General features: G+C 38.8%; 1 protein-coding gene across 42 annotated transcripts in view; it reads right to left on the bottom strand.

Annotated features, from left to right (window-relative positions):
• CFAP20DC (CFAP20 domain containing) overlaps nt 1-13,995 on the bottom strand; it is a 282,051-nt gene that overhangs the window by 160,325 nt on the left and 107,731 nt on the right. For all 42 annotated transcript variants that reach the window (XR_014063942.1, XR_014063947.1, XR_014063945.1 and 39 more), the window contains one exon: nt 4,269-4,425. Coding sequence is in view for 33 of the 42 variants with exons in the window: in XM_081524581.1 (XP_081380707.1) it covers nt 4,269-4,425 (157 nt within the window). In the remaining 9 variants the exon portion in view is untranslated. The remainder of the gene's footprint in view (nt 1-4,268; nt 4,426-13,995) is intronic.

The raw sequence follows: 13,995 nt of genomic DNA, 5'->3' as shown, positions 1-13,995 counted from the left end.
GACTGAGCTTAAGCATGCATTTAATATGATATTTTAAAACTGAACCTGAGAATGGAATGTAAGAAACATATACAAAAATTTCCTTGGATAAGTCTCAATGCTATGACCGACTAATCTGTTTTTGCAGAAGGCAATGACCCATCCTTCAGTAAGAAAGACAAAGAGACATTCATCACTTACTGTAATACAGACATGTTCAACACAGCAAGTCACCAAATTCTTGAATTCTTATTACATGACATCTCTTGTATATTTCCTTTTAAATCATCCCTCTTTTCCGTCCTTCCATGAAAGGCACTGCACTATAGAAATTGTGCTGTGTGCTTAGTTGTTCAGTCATGCCCACCTCTTTGCAACCCCATGGACTGTAGCCTGCCAGGCTCCTCTGTCCATGGGGATTCTCCAGGAAAGAATACTGGAGTAAGTTGCCATTCTCTTCTCCAGGGGATCCTCCCAACCCAGGGATCAAACCCAGGTCTCCCCACTGCAACAGTAACTAGGGCAATGAACTATTCTGTATGATACTGTAATGGTGGATACATGTCATTATTCATTTACCAAAACCCACAGGATATATTAGGTTGGCCATAAAGATTGTTTGGGGTTTTTCATAACATTTAATTTTACTATTTTTGGAACAATGTATTTTAGTCTTTTGTCTTTTAAGTTTCATGCTTACTTTATAAGTGACTGACCCTCTACCTTTATTATATATTTACCTTTTTGAGTGAGATTTTTTTTCTTTTTTTTGGCTTCCCTGGTAGCTCAGTGGTAAAAAATCCACCTGCTAATGCAGGAAATACAGTTCTATTCTTGGGTCAGGAAGATCCCCTGGAGAAGGAAATGACAAGCCACTCCAGTATTCTTGCCTAGGAAATTCCATGGACAGAGGAGCCTGGAAGGTTACAGTCCATGGAGTCTCAAAGAGTTGGACGTGACTTCACGACTGTACAACAACAGTGGTGAGGTTCTTACTTTCACGTGTTTCTTTTTTTTTTTTAATTTATTATTAATTAGTGCTATTTCTTTTTAGCTTAAAGAAGTCTCTTTAATATTTCTTGCAGGGTTGGTTTAGTGTTGATGAATTCCTTTAACTTCTGTTTATCTGGGAAACTTTTGATTTCTTCAATTCTGAACAATAAACTTGTTAATAATTCTTGGTTGAACTTTCTTCCTTTTAGCACTTTGAATATGTTAAGCCACTCTCTTCTGGCTTGCACAGTTTATGCTAAAAAATCTAATAGCCTTGTGGGTTTTAGTATGTAACAAGTATTTTTTTTTTTTCTCTTGCTGCTTTTAGGATTTTCCCTCATCCTTAATTTTTATCATTTTAATTATAATGTATCTTGGCGTGTGTGGCTCTTTGGTTTCAACTTATTTGGAACTCTATGCTTCCTGGATCTGGATGTCTATCTCCTTTCCCATATTAGGGAAATTTTCAGCCACTATTTCTTCAAATAATTTTTTTTTTTTGCCTCTCTTTCCTCTTGTGGGACTCTGTAATAGGAATGTTATTTCACTTGATGCTGTTCCAAAGGTCCCTTAAGGTATCTTCACCTCTTAAAATTCTTTGTCATTCTGCTAGTCTGTCTGGGTGATTTTCATTGCTTTGTCTTGGCTTCTTGATTCTTTCTGCTGCCTCATCCAATCTGTTGTTGAACTCTTCTAGTGTATTTTTTAGCTCAGTTATTACTTCTCTTTGGTACTTTCTTCTATTTTCTATCTCTCTGTTGCAGTTCTCACTCTGTTCAACCATTTTTCTTCCAAGTTTGATGAGCAACTTTATGATCATCACTGAACTCTGCCAGGAGACTGCTTATCTGTTTCTTTTATTTCTTTTTCTGAAGTTTTGTCTTATTCCTTCAATTGGAACATATTCCTCTGTCTCCTTATTTTGCTTAATTCTGTTTCTATGTATTAGGTAAATCAGCTGTCTCTCCCAGTCTTGAAGGAGTGGCCTTATTTAAGACATGTCCTGTGGGGCTCAGAAGCACAACCTTGCTTTCCACCAGAGCCAAGAATTCAAGGGTTTGCCCAACTATTTGGGCTGTGTGTGCCTTCCAGTTTTGGCAAGGCTGTGGCTGTGGGTGGGGCTGGTCCTCAGACTGGAAGCAGTGCCCAGTCAAAACATAGCCCTAACGCTGAGGCTCCCAGCAGGGCAGACCCACTGGCATAATAGGTGAGAGAGAGAATTCCAAAATGGTGCTTGACAGTTCTGATACTACAAAGTAGCCTGAGATCACAAAAAGGTCTATTGCTAGAGGTTCAGACCTGGGAGATTATTCCAACTGGTTTCTGACTCTCCAGCATATGTTTCAAGGTTAGTAAGTAGGACCCCTTCACCTCTAATACAGGCACTTTTCAACTGGTGTTTGTGTCCTGTGGGTCAACTGGTTTTGGGGTCTAGTAGGTCTGCAGGAAGCTCTTTAAGAGTGGGCTTCTCATCCCTGCAGTTTTATAGTTTTCCTGGACATACTCCCCACTGGTTTCAAAGACAGTTACTTCAGGGGCTCATCTCTCCTGTACAGGACCTAGGGGCAGGGTTCCTGGCACGGAGCTGAGATATCCTGCTCCTCAGGGGAAAGGTCCATAGCTCTGTGACCTTTCCCATTCGTACACTGCTATGGCTGGGGTGTGGTTCTTTTCCCCTGGGGGGAGACATTATCCCTGCCTCTCCTACCTTTGTGGCTTCCCTTGTGGCTCAGCTGGTAAAGAATCTGCCCACAATGCGGGAGACCTGGGTTCAATCCCTGGGTTGGGAAGATCCCCTGGAGAAGGGAAAGGCTACCCACTCTAGTATTCTGGCCTGCAGAATTCCATGAACTGTACAGTCTATGGGGTCAAAAAGAGTTGGGACTCGACTGAGTGGCTTTCACTTTTCACTCATTCATAGCTTTGATGCTGTTTAAACCCTTTGTTGTGGAGATGCTATTCAACCAATTTGAAGGCCCCTTTCTAAGAGATTCATTCCAAATGTAGCTGTAGATTTCTTGAGTCCAGGGGAGGAGATGAGTGCAGGATCTTCCTATATCTTTGTATTGAACCCTCTCCTAAGGACAGTCAGTTCTTCATCTCCCCTGAGGTTCTGTGCTATGAATCTTACTAGTAAATCTCCCTGTAAAACTAAAAGTTTCAGCCTTCTCTGCTCTGTTAAGTCAGTTGTCACGTCTCAATCTGACAAAATTTACGAACATCTTTTATGTTTTGTTGTCTCTTCATCTTGGTGGGTTTATACCATTTTTATTCCCATGTCATAATTTTATTGCAGCTTTAGAAAGAATCAGAGACAAAAACATGTATTTAATCTGTCAAGTTTTGATTCACTTTTTCCTTACATTTATTAAAAATTTCAATTAGGTTATCATTTACCTCTTACAATCTGATATGGAATTCACCTAAATTTATCTATATTTCTATAAATTTTGAAGTTTCTTATTAACTGGATGCTCTTTTTTTTTTTTTAATTAAATCTTTCACTTTCTTGTATAGCCTTTAAGTGGTATATAAGATGACTAGCCATACTTCATGGCTTTTGATTTCTCTGGGGAGCTGTAAATGCATTGCTGTGTTTTATTACCAAGTGAATTTATAGGCACAGTGTCCTGTTCCACAGACACTCATCCAGATGGAGCACAAATCTAAAGTCTACATATAAACTTCTAAGAAATCACCTTTGCCATCTAATGTGCAGTCCTATTTCCTGGGCTTCTAGGAGAACTGATTGTGTTAAAAGTAATCCCGCGTGAAAATAAAGAGCAATAGTAGTCTCTCAATATTTTAGTTGTTTAAGATATCTTAGCAGGAGAGTTTGTGCTGCCTTATGAATTCTAGATGGCTCTGTTTCCTGCAGAGTACAGTTATTAATAATTTAATGAGTAATTACTGTATATATTTCCAGTGTCTTTAAAAATCATATGAGTAACATCTCAGCCATCATTCTATCTTACCATGATCATTAGAAAATTAATTTATTATTATTATTTCAGTCAAGATGAATAAGCTCGAGACCTGCTGTATAACACTGTAGCTATAGTCAACAATAACATTTATTAACAATAAAATTTGTTAAGATAGACCTCATGTTAAATGTTCTTTCCACAATTAAATAAAGATAAATTAAAAAAAAGAAAAACATCTTGTACTCTTACTTTCCAAAGGCATGTCTACCTTTTTTAAAAACTACAATATTGTAAAGTAATTAGCCTCCAATTAAAATGAATTAAAAAAAACTGGAGAACTAAAAAATCTTGACAGTAGTTTGAACATACCATCTTTATCAGCAGTGTCTTGAGGCTTGTATTTTAAAGTGAAGATCTTTCGTAGCTTGCAGTTTGCTGAGACAGTAATTCCATCTAGTGACTGGAAAACTGCTCCTTTGAATATTTCATTGGTAAATGCCACCAAGTCAATGCATAGATTGCACCACTAAAATTAAAAAGGGAAAGAGGAGTAAGTACCTTTTACAGTCACATAAATGAAGAAGCCATCTTACAAGCAGAAAGTTCAGTGAGTTGAAGCAATCAACTGGGTCAACCAGCCCCAAACCAATTTTCCCCTTTAGGTAAATCTATCTGTTTTGGCTTCAATTTTCTTAAAAACTATCTTGATTTTTCCAAAGAAATCATCATAATATGAACTACACAGTGGTCACTTGGCTACAGAGTTCCTATCGTGAGACAAGGCTTTGACAACTTAGGGAAATAACCCTAGATCTGTAGGCAGTTAACTGTAGACGGGTTAGACTACTTAAATCTTGAAAATAAGAGATAAGTAGCCAATTGTTCTTCAAGAGGACTAATTTGATCACAATTAGCCACTTATATTTATTTAAAAAAAAAAAAAAAGCATAGATGAAATCGAAATTGGAAGCTGGGTCTAAAGTGTGGCCAGTGCTGTCTACTTACCAATTAACCTATTGTACAGAAATACATTCTTCTAAAGAATCTGTAATTATGCCTTGTATTTGCCAGTTTTTAAAGTACTCTTGCAGGGCCTAATTTCTGTCCATTAAACAATTAGAACCCTCAATACTTCAGCAGATGAATTCTCTAAATGGTCTTACTGAGTTAAAGAAAAAGAAAATAATCATTTAGTAAAAAATCAAGACATTTAAAACTACAGGACAAAAGCAGAAAAGAGAATTTTTGAAGTTAAAAGAAAAACAGTATTTAAAATTGTCTGTGCTTATAATCGGGTCTTCCATTATTTGCTTAGAAGCACATTTTACATAAGGTCTGTTTTATTAATCTATCAAAATCGAGAGATATATTAATTGACAAAGGAAATATAATGTCATTTTAAAAGTCAAATTCATTCCATTTAAGAGTCTTGGTTTTAATATGGATGAGAATCTGAGTTTGTTTCCACAGTACAAGAGTAAAAAATGCAGTAAAATATTGATTAAATATGGAAAATTATTTTCTTTGCAGATGTCTCAACAGTAACATTGTATTTCCAAGTGATGGGACTGCTCTGATCTTTTTTGGGGGAAAGCAGCCTGGTAGGAGGTAGGACTGAGTGTGATATAACAACGAGGCTGGCCTAACCAGCAGGAGGGTTAGGGAGTGTGATATAACAACAAGGCTGGCCTAACAAGCAGGAGGCACGCTCTTGGGAGGTGTGGGAAGTAATGTGGGATAGGGCAGTGAGGCCAGGTTGTGGAGTTGTTGGAAGATCAAGAAGAGAAATGTGGACCGCATAGGGTCAAGTGTCACCGTGGTTCTTGAAGGAGAATGTAAGAAATGTAGAGTAACTGGGAAGTCTGAATTAACCTCAGTGAAGGAATGTTTGGGGCAGTAGAGGGGTATTGGGGGAGAAGGCTGAGGTAGAATATAGACAGACAGAGGCAGACCAGTTAGTTTCCATCAGTCATTTAAGCATGAAGTGCTAGCACAGGAAGTGAAATGTATGGGACAAATTCAGTATGCATGCCATATGGTGAAACACTATGGCTTGGTAAAAGCCAGGCTGTATGGAAGTTCTGGGGTTTTCAGCTATCTAACAATAATTATTAATATTATTATACAAGTATTATTGTTGCAGAAACCAGTAATCGAGAAATCAAGCACCACACTCAAAGAACTGGAGAACTCGCGTTTATTACGCTGTTGGGCCCAGAGGAGTTAACACTCTAACCTCTGAGTCCTGAACAAAGGGGTTACAGAGTTTTTATAGACCTACTCTAGTGGGCAACACTAGCTGCTGATAGGCTGGTTTAAACTAAGAGGTTTTGGGTGTGCAGGAACAGTGATCAAGATGGAGAGGGGGATGCTTGACCTTTACACGGACAGGCATGATTAAGCAGGTTTGCAGGGGCTGAGCAACTGCAAAGAGCAGGACAAGGGTGAGTGAGATAAGCTCCAGATCCTAGGATTGTAAGTCCCCACTTTCTGAGACTACGTGACCTACGTGATCCAGACTTGGCAAGGAGCAAGCTGAGTTACAGTGGCAGAAGGAGCAGAAGGTTATGTAAAATTTTAACTTTTCCTCTTCATTTATGATTGTTGTTACAAATTCTGGTCCTACACCTTAAAAATTTAACATGATGCCCCAATTCCAATCTTTCAGCTGGTTTGTCCCATTAGTAATCACATTTATCCATTCTTCTCCATAGGTTGTTGTTGTTTAGTCACTAAATTGTGTCTGACTCTTTTGTGACCCCATGGACTGTAGCCTGCCAGGTTCCTCTGTCCATGGGATTCTCCAGGCAAGAATACTGGAATGGGTTGCCATTTACCTCTCCAGGGGATCTTCCCGACCCAGGGATTGAACCCACACCTCCTGCTTGGCAGGTGGATTCCTTACCACTGAGCTACCAGGGAAGCCTTCCTTATAGGTGCTACGTGCTTATCAGGTGTTGAGACACTGCCCATAGATTCAAGGATAGAGCATTGAATGTAACTCCTTCCAGTCTGGGAAGGAAATCAGACATGCGGCATCTGTTATGTACAGTGAGTACAGAGGGCAGGAGGGTGGGGATGTTCAAGAAAGGCTTTGTTTAAAAAAATTAATTTTTTTTTTTAACATGACAGTGTATGCAAATGCAGGTTAAATATAGTGCCAATAGTTTTACACAAAATGTAGCCCTCTGTCACTTTTTCACTCATCCAATCATACTGTCTACTCTTAACCATTCCTTCTCTCTGTATTTTTTAATAATATTTCTTGATTCATCAATTTTAGACATTTATCTGCTGACTTATTATGGTAGATAAGACTTTTAGCTCATTTACACACCTTAATTTCCAACTTCTTCCCAAGATAATTATCTCTCATTCTCTTTCTCCCTTTTCTTTAAAATCCATATTCTGTGTTCTCCTTACTGTGACTATGAAACTATTACGAACACCTAAACCAAGTGCTGATCTATGATGACCTTTCCTCCCCGTATACAAGTTCTTCACATTTCCACAGTTAATAATTGCTTTTCAAATTATCTCTTTTTTGAAATAAATATTTTAAGTCTTTCTACATTTAGAAAATGCTTGGAGGTGACATCTGAGTTTGGTTTTGAACAAGTAAGGGTTTCCAGGGACAGGGAGGCATGGGAATGTGCTGGGCAATTTTTTTTTCAGGACCCTGCTCCTTTATTCTGTGCTTAGAGGAACTCTTCGGTTGGCTGCACCTGAAGACCCCACTGGACTCTGCCAGCTCTGCTTGGAATTGGAGTCAACCTTCACACACTGTGAGTACAGGAAACCAGGCCCTTACCTACTAAATGCTTTTTTCCCCCCACACAGCTTTACTGAGAAATAACTGACATCACTGTACAAGTTGAAGCTGTGCAGCATGATGGTTTGATTTACTTGTATTGTGAACTGATTACTACAATAGGTTTAGTTAATATTCATCATCTCACACAGATGCAATAAGATGGAAAAAGATTTTTCTTGTGATGAGAACTCTTAGGATCTACTGTCTTAAGAGCCTTACTATAGTTCATCAGCAGTCACCATGTTGTATGATATCCCTCAGTTCAGTTCAGTCGCTCAGTCGTGTCCGACTCTTTGCAACACCATGGACTGCAGCACGCCAGGCCTCCCTGTCCATCGCCAACTCCTGGAGTTTACTCAAACTCATGTCCATTGAGTCACTGATGCCATGTAACCATCTCATCCTCTGTCAATCCCTTCTCTTCCTGCCTTCAATCTTTCCCAGCATCAGGGTCTTTTCAAATGAGTCAGTTCTTTGCATCAGGTAGCCAAAGTATTGGAGTTTCAGCTTCAACATCAGTCCTACCAATGAATATTCATGACTGATTTCCTTTAGGATGGACTGGGCGGATCAACTTGCAGTCCAAGGGACTCTTAAGAGTCTTCTCCAATTCCACAGTTCAAAAGCATCAATTCTTCGGCCCTCAGCTTTCTTTATAGTCCAACTCTCATATTCATACATGGCTATTGGAAAAACCATAGGTTTGACTAGATGGAACTTTGTTGGCAAAGTAATGCCTCTGCTTTTTAATAAGCTGTCTAGGTTGGTCATAACTTTTCTTCCAAGGAGCAAGTGTCTTTTTATTTCAAGGCTGCAGTCACCATCTGCAGTGATTTGGGAATGCCCCAAAATAAAGTCTGTCACTGTTTCCACTGTTTCCCCATATATATGCCATTAAGTGAAGGGACCAGATGCCATGATCTTAGTTTTCTGAATGTTGAGTTTTAAGCCAACTTTTTCACTCTCCTCTTTCACTTTCATCAAGAAGCTCTTTAGTTCTTCTTTGCTTTCTGCCATAAGGGTGGTGTCATAGGCATATCTGAGGTTATTGATATTTCTCCCTGCAATCTTGATTTCAGCTTGTGCTTCATCCAGTTCAGCATTTCTCATGATGTACTCTGTATATAAGTTAAACAAGCAGGGTGACAATATACAGCCTTGATGTATTCTTTTCCCAATTTGGAACCAGTCTGTTGTTCCATGTCCAGTTAAGTTGAACGGTTCTATGAAGACCTACAAGACCTTCTAGAACTAATAATCCAAAAAGATGTCTTTTTCATTATAGGGGACTGCAAGGCAAAAGTAGGAAGTGAAAATACCTGGAGTAATGGGAAAATTTGGCCTTTGAGTACCCAATGAAGTAGGGCAAAGGCTAAGAGTTTTGCCAATAGAACGCACTGGTCATAGCAAACACCCTTTTCCAGCAACGCGAGAGAAGACTCTCCACATGGACATCACCAGATGGTCAATACCAAAATCAGATTGATTATATTCTTTGCAGTCAAAGATGCAGAAGCTCTATACAGTCAGCAAAAACAAGACCGGGAGCTGACTGTGACTCAGATCATGAACTCCTTATTGCCAAATTCAGACTTAAGTTGAAGAAAGTACACTAGACCATTTAGGTATGACCTAAATCAAATCCCTTATGATTATACAGTGGAAGTGACAAACAGATTCAAAGGATTAGATCTGATAGACAGAGTGCCTGAAGAACTATGGACGGAGGTTCGTGACATTGTATAGGAGACAGGGATCAAGACCATCCCCCAGAAAAAGCAATGCAAAAAGGCAAAATGGCTGTCTGAGGAGGCCTTACAAACAGCTATGAAAAGAAGAGAAGTGAAAGGCAAAGGAGAAAAGGAAAGATATACCCATCTGAATGCAGAGTTCCAAAGATTACCAAGGAGAGATAACAAAGCCTTCCTCAGTGATCAATGAAGAGAAATAGAGGAAAACAATAGAATGGGAAAGACTAGAGATCTCTTCAAGAAAATCAGAGATACCAAGGGAACATTTCATGCAAAGATGGGCTCAATAAAGGACAGAAATGGTATGGACCTAACAGAAGCAGGGGATATTAAGAAGAGGTGGCAAGAACACACAGAAGAACTGTACAAAAAAGATCTTCAAACCCAGATAAATGAGGATCTGATCACTCATCTAGAGCCAGACATCCTGGAATGTGGAGTCAAGTGGGCCTTAGGAAGCATCACTACGAACAAAGCTAGTGGAAGTGATGGAATTCCAGGTGAGCTATTTCGAAATGGCTCATCCTAAAAGATGATGGTGTGAAAGTGCTGCACTCAATACGCCAGCAAATCTGGAAAACTCAGCAGTGGCCACAGGACTGGAAAAGGTCAGTTCATTCCAGTCCAAGAGAAAGGCAATGCCAAAGAATGTTCAAACTACCACACAATTGCACTCATTTCACATGCTAGCAAAGTAATGCTCAAAATTCTCCAAGCCAGGCTTCAACAGTACATGAACCGTGAACTTCCAGATGTTCAAACTGGATTTAGAAAGGCAGAAGAACCAGAGATCAAATTGCGAACATCCACTGGATCATCGAAAAAGCAAAAGTTCCAGAAAAACATCTACTTCTGCTTTATTGCCCATGCTAAAGCCTTTGGCTGTGTGGATCACAACAAAGTGTGAAAAAATGTCATCCCTACCGTTTGCTTATTTTATAGAAGATAGAAGTGCCCGCCCCTGCCTCCCACTGTGTCTAGTAACCACAAATCTGATCTCTTTTCTATGAGCTTGGTGTTGTTTTGCTTAGATTCCACATATAAGTGAGATCATTCAGTATTTGTCCTATTTTACTTATTTCACTTAGCGTACAATGTCTTCAAGGTCCATCCATGTTGTTGCATTGGGTAGGATTTTCTCACTTTCTTATGGCTGAAAAATATCCCATTGTACATATATACCACACCTTCTTTACTCATCCACAGATGGACACCTAGATTGTTTCCATGTCTTGGCTATTGCAAATAATGTTGCAGTGATTATGGGGGTGCAGATATCTTTTCAAGTTAGTGCTACTGTTTGCTTTGACTATGTCCCAGAGTGGAATGCTGGATCGTTTGGTAGTTCTATTCTTAAGTTTTTGAGGCACCTCCGTACTGTTTTCCACAGTGGCTACACCAATTTATAATCTTACCAACAGTGCAGAAGGGTTCCCTTTTCTCTACATTTATACATATTTATCTTTTGTCTTTTTGATGATATCCATTCTAACAGGTACAAGTTGATGTCTCATTGTGGTTTTAATTTGCAACTCCTTAGTGACTAGTGATGTTGAGCATTTTCCCATGTATCTGTTGGTCTACTGTATATCTTCTTTGAAAAATGTCTATTTAGGTCCTTTGCCCACTTTAACTGCTTTTTTTTTTTCATTTTTTGCTATTGAGTTATATGAGTTCTTCATATATTTTTGACATTAACTCCTTATCGGATATATGGTTTGCAGATTTTTTTCTCTATTTCATAGGTTGTCTTTTCATTTTGTCAATGTGTTCTTTTGTTGTGCTGAAGCTTTTTAGTTTGATGTAGTCCCATTTGTTTACTTTTGGTTTTGTTGCTTGGATTTCAGGTGTGATTTCCACACTTTTTATATATCCCAAATCAAACTGCTTTTATTTCCTCTGCCTAGATTAACGCTTCATGAAAAGTACTCAACAAATAATGGTATGCATGTGTGTGTAAGAGTATGTGAAGATAAGCATATAAATACATGCCTGCACACATATTTTCAGTCTTTCACTTTATCATCATTCAACAAACCTCAGAAATGTGTAAGTACTGATAAGTTATTTACTGAATCCATCTTTTAGAAGTACAGATGGGAGTAGTTCTTGGAAAAGATGGGGTTAACTTTCACAAATCTTCCTTGGTTAGAAGAAATAGAGGTTTGTTGCTTGCTTTTTTTTTCCTTTTTTGGTTAAGCTGATATTTGTAAAGGTTACAATTTTCATAAGCTTTCACAAATAAATCATTATTCTTATAATTTCTGTGATATATTTTCTGAAGTTATGGAAAAGTGTTCTGAGTTCCCTACTACCAACAGGTTGATTATTTGAATTACAGTTGATCTTTATAAAATATTTTCATTATCATTGGGGATCATTCACACTTAAAATCCCCTTTTTCTGACATTTTTCTTGATATCTAATCACTTTATCCCATGTGAAACTCTAGTTCAGCAGGGAAGAGCTCCTGATCTAAAATATTTACAATTACAGGTCCTTGAGAAATTAGCATGGGAAAAACACCAGTCTTTATAGAGAAGAGACAGATCTGCTAGTTTGTTGCTTGGATTAGTAAGAGAGTTTACTATTTCATTTCAACATGGAATTTTCCATGAAAGAATTGACTGCCAAAGGGTGAAATCATGATTCAAAGAATTTAACTTCTAGTTTTTACTGGAATGTTTTGGCAATATGGCTTCATTGTATTGGTGAAACACGCATACACATACACACACACACACACACACACACACACACACACACACACACTCAAAGGCATGCAATAAAAAGCTCTTGGTTGTCCCAGAACTTTTTTGATTTCTTATGCCCCTTTTCTCTACCAATACTATAGGAAAGATCTGAAGGTAATTAGATTCATTTTGCCCCTGTATGAAGAGCCTGAATTGTTAACAGTACACAGAGCTAGCCAGCAATGCCTTGCTAAAAAGAAATGACAAAAAACTACAATTTTGTAACCCAGCAATTCTAAAGTACATCTCTTTCCAGAATTTTAGAACTTCATTCTGTTTTCATGCTCCCAAAATAACAAAAAAAGAAGCTTTTTAGACTTTTATTCTTGTGCCTTTTAAAATAATTTTCCACTTCAGTTTTAACTTCTCAACAGAAAATCTGCTTACAATGACTTTGTCCACCTTTTTCATCAACATATTGTGTTTATTAAGTGATGCAAGCAGAGAGACTGAAATAGTAATTTCCACATGGGCAGGAGAAGTAATTACGTATTACTAATATAAAAGTAATTTCCCCATGAGAAGCAAGTCACTGCAACCCCTTAATATGGAAAGCATGTAGTTGAGGACTGGAATTTGGGGCTGCTAATGTTGTAGCTCATGACTGCATCAAGGAAAACCAAGTTCCTTGCAGAAGTACCATCACTATACCTGTTCAGCAATCAATCCCTACCTCCAATTCCTACCCTCCTCCAGCAAGCTCTCTCTTCCTCAAATAGCTGTCCCATCATTCTCTTGCTAATCCTCAAGTCGCCCTTTCATTGTGCCTTTAGAAATCCGTATTACTGAAAAGTACTTATATTCTCTATATTCTTTTAAGGGTCCTATGGGCTTCCCACATGGCACTAGTGAGTGGTAAAGAATCCACTTGCCAGTGCAGGAGATGCAAGAGATTTGGGTTTGATCCCTGGGTTTGGAAGATTCCATGAAGAAGGAAATGGCAACCCACTCCAGTATTCTTGCTTGGGAAATCCCATAGACAGAGGAGCCTGGTGGGCTACAGTCCATGAGGCTGCAAAGAGTTGGACATGACTGAGCACACATACTGTTTAACGGTCCTACACGCCTTACCTTAAATGAAACCTGGCTTTTCTCTGAGGTATTACTTCCTCTTCAAGTCTAGAGTTGAAGTTCACTTATGGAGTTTACCTGTGGTTCTACAGCCTTCAGTTCTGAAGCCATGGGACCGTGGCACTGGGAGAGAGTCTGTTCTTCTGACTGTGAACCCTACCTTCTTTGAAACCAGAGGCATTGCACAGACAGGCCCTTCCACCCTTTCAGCTTCACATCACTCTCCACTCACTCCTTATACCTCCTCAGACACACCACTTGAGAACACACACTTGAGTAAAACCACACCATCCTATACACATTCTTGGAAAACACTGGGACCAGGTTCATCTTACCTTCTGATATACCGTTCGACACACTAAAAGTCCCTTAACTGCCTTTCCTTCAAAAGTCTTCCTCTCCTCTTTACTCCTTAATCCAGTCATGTGGTCACATCTTGAGATTTAATTTCATTACCCTGAAATACTTAAAAAAGTTTGAACTATATTCTGTTTCTTAATCTGGCAACTCTCTCCAGTTAATCTCTAGTGACAACACCTTTTAAATATATTCCTCCCAGGGATGCAAGAATTTGGGCTCTAGAGCCAAACTGTCTGATTTGGATTCCAGTTCTACCACTTACTAGTTATATAACCTTTGCAGTTATGTGTTCTCTCTCTCTTTCCTTATTTGTAAAATGGTGATAATAATGACGCATCTCTCATAGA

Source organism: Giraffa tippelskirchi, chromosome 9 (assembly GCF_054371585.1).
Source record: "Giraffa tippelskirchi isolate mGirTip1 chromosome 9, T2T-mGirTip1v1.2.pri, whole genome shotgun sequence".
NCBI classification, from domain to species: Eukaryota; Metazoa; Chordata; class Mammalia; order Artiodactyla; family Giraffidae; genus Giraffa; species Giraffa tippelskirchi.
The sequence above is the reverse complement of the archived record's forward strand: the minus strand, read 5'-3'. Positions and strand labels throughout refer to the sequence as shown.